Raw genomic sequence first — 8,895 nt, 5'->3', positions numbered from 1 at the left:
AATATACATAAATTACATTTTATTATATAAATATGTAATGTAGCATCTAAATGCACAATATAATATTGTGTATGCAATATTATATGTTGCTATGAAATGTTTTTTATTTTACTTTGCATTTCAGTTTGAAAATGATGTAATGGTGACTGCACATAAATAACTTCAAATATATATAATATAATCTAGTAGTAATAGTCTAATATCAATATTCAAGCCGATATAACAATCTGACACGTACATTTTATAGTCTATTGCTTTAGTTTTATTTTCAAGAAAATAAAACCTTATTTTACACAAAAGAGGATCTGAAAGTAATTCAACAATAGATCTCCATGTGATTCCTCTTAACTTACCCCCTTGAAACCACCTGAGAGTTATTATAGATCAAACAGTTTATTTCAGGGTTTCACATAATTATAGTCTTTTATTTTAAGAGTTTTAAAACAGGAAACTCTGTATACTATGTTTGTAGTCTGAAGATATTTAATTTGAATTGAATAGACTATGCAAATCCAATGTAGACACGGCATGCAGAAGAATTCATAATATTCCATTGACTCCTGGTTCGAGAACACATGGGTGCTTAAACATTCATACAACCCATTTTCTGTGTGGAGCACACATGTTCTTTTTAGGTCATTATCTCCCACAAAAAAAGACATATGCTGATCATAAGTATAAGCCTCGACATATGTTATCAGTCAAATCTGTGAGCACTTCCCTTTACTGATATTGAGGGGGAGCTGTTAGTGGTAAACGACACTTAGATCTAAAGTCATGCATAGCAGCTCTTTGAGGCTGTACAGTAATGCTTTGAAAGTGAGAATAAATTAAGCGTACATCATGTTTTGAACAATATTTTTTCCTACTGTTGATGGCACTGTGAAGTGAAGGCAGGTAGCAGTCAGTCAGTACTGTCAAGCTTTTCAAACAATGAACTATGCAAACAGCTGAAAGTGATTTCTGCTGTTATTACTAGTGATTGGGATTAAAGTGGAAGAACCAGCTCTATTCACCAACTTTCAGCCACATTAAAGGATGGAAAGTACTACTTATAGTACACATTTTAGGTAGGCTACTCATACTACTTCAGTATCAGTATCAGAGGCAAACAATGTATTTTTTTTAAATCACTTAATTTATTGGATTAAACAGAATATAATAGGATTAATTCTTTATCATTTTGCAAAATATATTTCCAATTTTATAAATTCACTTATTTAATATTATAAGTGGTGTTAGTGAGTGTTCATGTTTTAGGTACACAACATAGGAAATTAAGCAGCAATCCTGCATTATACACCAAACAGTAATACAAAAAAGGAGACACTTGTTATCCATGTTACTGACCGTGAGTATTTATGTTTATTTTAATAATATTAATGTTAATAACTTAAAGCTGTCTTCCATACTGGGCCGTTTCAGTGTTCAGCGCAGTTTCCACTCGGAACTATTGTGGTAGTGCGCATGTGCAGCCGGTGCATCAACACAGCTGCATCCGGTTGCACTGCTGCACAGAATTGTGCTACTATTTCTTTTTTCTGCGGCTTTCTTTCCCTCTAACCTACCCCAGAGAATGAGCCCATTTACGTTAGACGCCTTAACGTCTTATTTAACCATAAAGTGAAACATGGTGCCGTTGAAGAGAAGGAAAGTCTCCTCAGGTGCTGGGAAAACTGGGAATACTTGGAGTGGAGTGCCTGCCAAATTCCCTCAGGTGGTTTTATTCCTGTTGGAAAGAAAAATGGGAGCCAGTCGAAGAGCATTTCTCTCTCAGCTCGGTCAAAAGAAAGGATTTCAGGTGGAGGAGTTGTTCAGGTAAGATAAAATAAATAAAGTGTATAGTACAATTGAGAAAAACAGTGAAGAAGAGTAACTAAGTACATTTTGTCTTTAATAGCTGTGAGAATAAAATTAAAGTTCTTCACTTGATTTGACTATTTAAATTGTTAAGCTATTGGTTTCTTACAGCTTATATTTTAGAAGTGGTACTGATTAATCAATTTGATTGATTAAGTTGATTGACAGAAAATAAAGTTTCAACTATTGAGATTGCCTTTATTCAACTTGTTCAGCTTTACAAGAAGATTTTGTAAAGGATTTTGTATTACTTTTTAGTTTTTCATATCCATTTCTGAATCCAGGGGTGACTTCTGCATTGAGTGCTTTTACTTGTAAAGGTCCCATGTCATGGCCATTTCTACTGATCATATTTCCATTGTTGAGGTATACTAAACTACATTTATATTGTGCAATTTTCCAATCTCACATTGGTTTCTAATACAGCATGTCTGTATAGTATGTGTATTCACTCTCTGTCCTAAACGGCTTGTTGGAGCTCCTGAGGGTTTGTGACTCTGCAGACCGTTTACATGCATACAAAGCTACATAACACACAAGGGGACGGGTAATAACCAGAAAACCATGACATGGGACCTTTAAGTCAGCTTAAACACTCTCATACATTGATGATAACAATTGTTCAAAAGCTTGTACGTAAAAGTGTATTTTAATCTACATTCCCCGAACTTTCCAAAAAGCTAATCATTTATTGAATTGAGTGATTGAGTGTGCTGCTGCCATGCTCTCACCTTTGGGTACAGTAGTGTCTTTGAATCACATGTTGAATATTGTGTATTCACAGTGAGAGCGTCACACATGTGATTTCTGAGAATAACTCTGGAGATGAGGTCAGGACGTGGCTGGACTCACAGATTGGAGGTCAGTGCAGGACACCGGCTCTCCTTCTGGACATCAGCTGGTACACAGAGAGCATGAAGGCGGGACATCCTGTTGAAATCCTGGATAGACATAAACTACAGGTGCCTTTTTCTTTATCAGCTCCAGATATTTACTCTCAGATGTCAGTCAAGAATTTCACTAAAATATTCCTGTGGCGCATGGCTTCCCAAACATTTTCAGATCATAAAAGATGGCGTAACAAACCATACATTTAAAATGTATAAAAATACAATTGCATTTTTTATCGTACTCATATTAATTTAAGTATTTGTTATGAATTTAAGTAAAAGTAAAGATAAGATAAGAGGTACTTTATTGATCCCAAATTTGGACATTTTTGTGTTGCAGCAGCATAAAAAACAACAAAAACAAAACGAGGCATTGCACATAGTAGAAATTAAAGAATAGAAATAAACAATACTAGAATTTAGATTTTTTTTATAAAAGATCTCGGATGAATCCAGCTCTTGGTTTTTGGTTGTATTTGTGAAGCTGTTGAATCCCTCTGTCTTTAACAGGAGCAACAGGTTGATGAATCGAAGGAGGTGGAGAGTATCGTGCCGAGCTACGCCTGTCAGAGAAGGACCACCCTGGAGAACCACAACACCGTCTTCACTGTAATAATGTCCCCCAGCCAATACTTATATTACACCTGTTGTTAGCTAAATGAAAACAGAAAACTGAGAGATTGAGGATGTGTTTTCTGTCTCAGGATGCGCTGTCTCTCCTGGCTGAAAACGCTGAGCTCAGTGACGAGGACGGACGAGGCGTTGCGTTCCGACGAGCCGCCGCCGTGCTGAAGGCTCTCCACAGCCCGGTGATAGACCTGCTGCAGCTCAGAGGGCTGCCCTGTCTGGGAGGACATTCACTCAGAGTCATCAAAGTCAGTGGAAAGATATCCCTTTTATATCTCCCTAATCACTATCTATTATTCATCTGTTTTTATTCTCTTTTCTTGCAGGACGTTTTGGAACATGGAGCATCCAGTGAAGTGGAGTGTACAAAGCAGTCAGAGCGGTTTAAAGCACTGAAGGTATGTCAGCTGTTTTGCCCATAAACTTGAGTGGAGTTTTGTAAATTCTATGATTATTTGTGGTCTATAGAACAAACAAAAGGGTGACCAGATTATCATTGAAAGAAAATGTTGCCCTAACACAAAAGTATTTGAACACTTTCTGATTTTTCTTTCATTGTATGCTTTATTCTTGTGAAATATGGGACAACAATCAAGGCTCTAAAAAGCCTTCAAATTAAACACTTTTCTTTGAATGGCTCACATGTCTTATCTCTGAGGAGAAGCAACAAAAAAGAAGAAAAGTAAAACAACAATTATTCTATTTTACTTTTCTTCAATTCACTATTCAGCTTAATTATTTAAAGGTGGGGTAGGTAAGTTTGAGAAACCGGCTCGAGATACACTTTTTGTTATATTCCATGGAATGCTCTTAACATCCCGATAGCAATGAATATCTTAATTGCTTTGACAACAAATCCATAAAAAAATTTCATCTGTGGAAGCCGTAGTACTGTAAAAAGCACGACCAATCATTTTAGCCCGGCTAAAATAACTGGATGGCCTACCTGCCTGTCAGCCTTCCATCTGTGCACAAACTTATCTCGTGCCCTCATTGGTCATGTGCGCGTTCGTGTGTGTTGGAGGAGGGGCTCTATAAGGAAGTGGCAGATTTTCTCCGGTTGTGTATTTTCAAATTCTAGCGCACTCGAGCCGGTTTCTCCAAAATGACCTACCCCACCTTTAAGATGACTTCTTAAAGAGTGATCAGCCATTGATTCCCTTGTTAAGGTGCTACAGTAGCAAGTTTAACTAGCTTTAACAATATTTCAAGAAATATGTGACGTATAGGGAACTTATTTTCTAATATGTGAACCATTTCCCAAAACTCAGGGACATTTCAAAATAAATCAACGTCAAATGATTAACTCTCTCCAACATGGATCTCATTTCCTCTCCAGCACCACCTAGTGGCTCTACACTGGATCCCTCTGGTTGATGTATCCTCTTTAATACATAAGCCAACAATCTGAAACAATTCTATATTGTTTAACTGTCAACAAATCCTTAAAAAATGTCTTCAACAAACACACACTGCAGTTCATTTTGCCTCATCCAGAAAAAAGTCCTGTTTTTAATTTTGTGATTTTGATGAGGTACCCTTTGTTCATCTTGTGTAGTTGATATTAAAAACAATTATACAAACAAACGGAAATGATTTTGTCTTCTATGTTGTTTTAATGGGATTTATTCGCAATACTGAACATATTGAATACTGCCAGTCTTATAATTTAACAACTTATTAAGGTGACCAATGATTCTTTAGTATTTGTTACTGGATCAAATCCTGATTTGTATTCCACAGTTTCATTTTGATATCATGATGTGTTTCAGGTGTTAACAGGTATTTTTGGGGTTGGAGCAAAAACAGCAGAGCGATGGATCAGAGAGGGGATACACAGCCTTCCTCAGTTACAGGACTCTGCACACACACTCAATAGAGCTCAACAAGCAGGTGTGTGTCCCGATGCCCATGTGTTCATTCACATTGTATTTCATCTTGTTTCTCCTCAAAGTTATATACTGTCTTCCCTAAGGTCTGGAGCACTATGATGACCTCAACCAGCCGGTCACTAAGGCCGAGGGTGACGCCATCGGAGAGATTGTGGAGAAAGCTGTCATGTCTGTGTTGCCAGGGGCACAGATTACTCTGATAGGAGGTTTCAGGAGGTAGATATTATCCCATTGTCTTGTTTTTGAGATTTAAGAAGTTCAAACATATTAAATCAAGGGAAAAATAACTACCGACGCTCTCCAGAGGGAAGCTGACAGGCCATGATGTGGACTTCCTGATAACACACCCAGAGGAGGGCAGAGAGGTGGGGCTGATGCCTAAAGTCGTGTCCTGGTTGGAATCAAAGGTAAACCCTGAGTCAGTGCATTTTTTTAAGATGACTTTTTGACAACCTGAAGTTATTTTAACCACATTTTCACTGCTCAAATGTTACAAATATAGTTTTCTGTCTCTCCAGGGTTTCTTGTTGTACCAGAAAACTACAAGAAACTCTTACCTGGAGTCAAAAGACGGTCCTGCTCGGCCTTCCTCCAACATGGACCGCTTCGAGAGGTGTTACTCCATCTTTAAACTGCCTGAGGATGCGAAAGAAGGAACAAAACAAACGGAGACGCTGACAGAAGATACACCTGAGGACACGTGTCGTCTTACAACCCCCTCGTTGGTTAAAGATGAAGGAAGTGAGTCGACAAAACGTGCCAATCTCAAACCATGGAGAGCGGTCAGAGTGGACCTGGTGGTGTCGCCCATCAGCCAGTTTGCTTTTGCTCTGCTGGGCTGGACCGGATCAAAGGTGACTTTCTGATATATTATGCAGGATAAATATTGCAAATGAAATCCTTCCACTGAGTCTTTATTCTCTGCAGTTGTTTGAGAGAGAGCTGCGCCGCTGGGCGGGGCACGAGAAGGCCATGTCTCTGAGCAGCCACGCTCTGTACGATAACACACAGGTAAACACCTCTAATACACTATTTAACACATTTTATTGGCATGGGGGGTAAATGAATAGCAATGCATGTTTGTATTTTTACAGAGCAAGTACCTGAGAGCTTCATCAGAGGAGGAGATTTTTGCTCATCTCGGTCTGGAGTACATCCCTCCGTCAGAGAGAAACGCCTGACCGGAGCTGAGGATCTCCTGCAGGAGGAACCAGCAGGTACCATGTGAGGGTCATACCTGCAGAGAGGGGGGGGGCAGGGGGGGTTAATGCAGTATCAGCTGGTGGTTCAGCCCAAAAGACAGAACTGCACGGGGCTCTATTGATGCAGTCATGTTGCTTCAGGATCCATGATTATTAGGTAACTAAATCCATGACTGATTCCAAAATAATACCATTTTATAACTATAAGATTTTAGATCACTGAAAAGCTACCATCAACTATTTTATCCACGGTCACAACAATCGCAGCGTTTGAAAACGCAAGAAGATGGAATATGAAAAATATGATGAAGGAATACAGAACATTTTCCCTCATAACTTTTTACCGGATTAAAAATGTGACTTTTTTGTTCGTCAACGCGGAGTTTTTTGTGCGGATTCCTCAGTGTTGCCGTCCCGCTGCACCGCTGAACTGGCCTCTTAAAATGCATGAGTAGCTGCGTTTGTATGGCCTTTTATTGCCTTTTTTTGCCCTGTTTGCACATTAATATGAACTGAATTCCAAAAATGGAATTTTGAAGCAATATTTGCACTGTAGGGAACCTGTGTTAGTGGACTAGTCAACTAGGCTAAGACTAATACAGTGTAGTACAGCAGTCCTTTAATAAATCACCTACGAAGGCAATGCTTTTCAGTTTGTGTTAAAACTGTTTTAGAGAGATGTTTATTCCACTTTATGATCATTTTGGATGCATTTAGTTTTAGCTGTAGTTCTGGCAAAGGAGTGAAGGCATCCTCAATTAAAATGTTTAAAACTGATATATAATAAATGCTCTGATCTTGCTGCTTGCTGAAGAAAGTATTTGTTATAAGCTGCTGAACCGTACAATCTGTTCTTAATACAAATCCAATGAAAAGGCAACAATGTGAACCTCATGGTGGCGCTAGAGGAAAAGTCAGGGGCTGCTTCCTCAATAACCTGTTATTTAAATACATGAGATAGTTTGGTCTGGACCAAATAGGTCGACCAAGTGACTAATATAGGGGAGTAAAGTGTGATGGGAATACATCTGCAGCCCAGCAGAAGATAATGTTAAAAAAGAAGCAGGATAACAGTTTGACCTGATCAAACACCAACAGAGCCGAACATCGAAACACGCTATCTGTCGTTTGACAAAGAAACATAGCAGATAACTGTCAAGATTTATTTTCTTTCATATCTGTACAACTCGTGTTCTTCTTATACAGAGTGACATATTTGACCATCCTGTCTTTGTAAGTGTTCAAGGAACATTTCCCCACAGACACACCTGTGTGCTACTGATCTGTATTCTACAACGTCTGTTCCAAAAGAAAGCCACACAGCAGAGAGACCACAAGTGATCTCAGCTAAATGCAATGTAATGTAATCTCCAGGAAAATAACAGGAAGTCAGTGACAATATATAAAAAAATGTGTTATGCTGCTTCATACTGCTACTCCACTTCATATCAGGGGAATATTGTCTTTACGACACAACCTTTTTCTAAAGCTACAGTCACTGGCATTAAGAAACCTGCTTTTAAAATACAACATATAAATAATAAGCCAGTGGTTCCCAAACGTTTAGTGTGACGATATGTCTATGATTTGTTAACAGAGAGTCAGACAGTCAGAAATCAACGAGGTGGAGTAACCGTTCGATAAATGACAAAATGTGAATACAAATGTAGTTATCATATCTTCTTTCTTCTCATGAACCACCTTATGATCCCTCAGATTTAACTGGTGACCCTCTAGGTTGAAAACCTTTGAACTAAACTAGCTAACTTGTACTCAAAGTAGTTAAAACTAGCTGACCAGAGCCGCTACAACTGAGAAATGTTGATCTAAAATGTATGCATCTAATGTCACATAAAACCAGTCACAAGAAGCACTTTACTGCAGAATGAGTACATTTACTGCGGATATTTCAGGGATATTGTGGTGAAAATACTTTCATACCTAGGGCGAGTTTTTAAATGCAGGACTTTCACTTTTATCCGTATACTTTTAAATAGCAGTATTGTTACTTTAACTTTTATAAAGGATCTGAGTAATTTTTCCACCACTGTGTTCCTTACATTGTTTTCTGTTTGGGTGTTACTCTTGTGTTTTTATGCAGGGAAATCTCAACTATAAAGAGTACTTAGAATGTTAATAACATATTAAACGTATACAAAAGAAATCGCTTCTAATCAAAAAAGACGTGTGTTTTTTCTAGGAGATCTATTTCAATATTGATCTGAAATGATAAGTCATACATCCTTCCTTCACAGTTGATTTAATTTCCATTTCCACAACCGGCCTCCCCTCTGTTCTCACAGAAGCCCAGACTGGCAGTCCCCTCCTGCAGGACAATGTCTCATGTCTGTCCTTCTCCCTCAGAAACTTTTGGTTCACACATACGGTGTCAAAAACAGAGATGTGTCAATGGTGATGCAGGAA

At 38.3% G+C, this 8,895-nt stretch overlaps 1 protein-coding gene across 1 annotated transcript; it reads left to right on the top strand.

Annotated features, from left to right (window-relative positions):
• The first annotated feature begins 1,426 nt into the window (after positions 1-1,426).
• On the top strand, positions 1,427-8,635 carry polm (polymerase (DNA directed), mu). Its single transcript, XM_034224183.1, has 11 exons — positions 1,427-1,818; positions 2,645-2,822; positions 3,261-3,359; positions 3,455-3,625; positions 3,704-3,775; positions 5,150-5,270; positions 5,353-5,485; positions 5,574-5,676; positions 5,788-6,123; positions 6,197-6,280; positions 6,364-8,635. Exons 1-11 carry the CDS (start codon positions 1,631-1,633, stop codon positions 6,448-6,450), a joined length of 1,572 nt encoding a protein of 523 aa, XP_034080074.1. The 5' UTR covers positions 1,427-1,630; the 3' UTR covers positions 6,451-8,635.
• The last annotated feature ends 260 nt before the right edge of the window (positions 8,636-8,895 follow it).

This window comes from Gymnodraco acuticeps, unplaced genomic scaffold, assembly GCF_902827175.1.
Source record: "Gymnodraco acuticeps unplaced genomic scaffold, fGymAcu1.1, whole genome shotgun sequence".
NCBI classification, from domain to species: Eukaryota; Metazoa; Chordata; class Actinopteri; order Perciformes; family Bathydraconidae; genus Gymnodraco; species Gymnodraco acuticeps.
The sequence above is the reverse complement of the archived record's forward strand: the minus strand, read 5'-3'. Positions and strand labels throughout refer to the sequence as shown.

Bases quoted from the DNA above. Each gene is read 5' to 3' on its own strand.
- polm (XM_034224183.1), top strand. From the start codon at position 1,631: ATGGTGCCGTTGAAGAGAAGGAAAGTCTCCTCAGGTGCTGGGAAAACT. The intron at 3,360-3,454 runs GTAATAATGTCC...TTTCTGTCTCAG, and splicing joins ACCACAACACCGTCTTCACT to GATGCGCTGTCTCTCCTGGC. The intron at 6,124-6,196 runs GTGACTTTCTGA...TATTCTCTGCAG, and splicing joins TGGGCTGGACCGGATCAAAG to TTGTTTGAGAGAGAGCTGCG.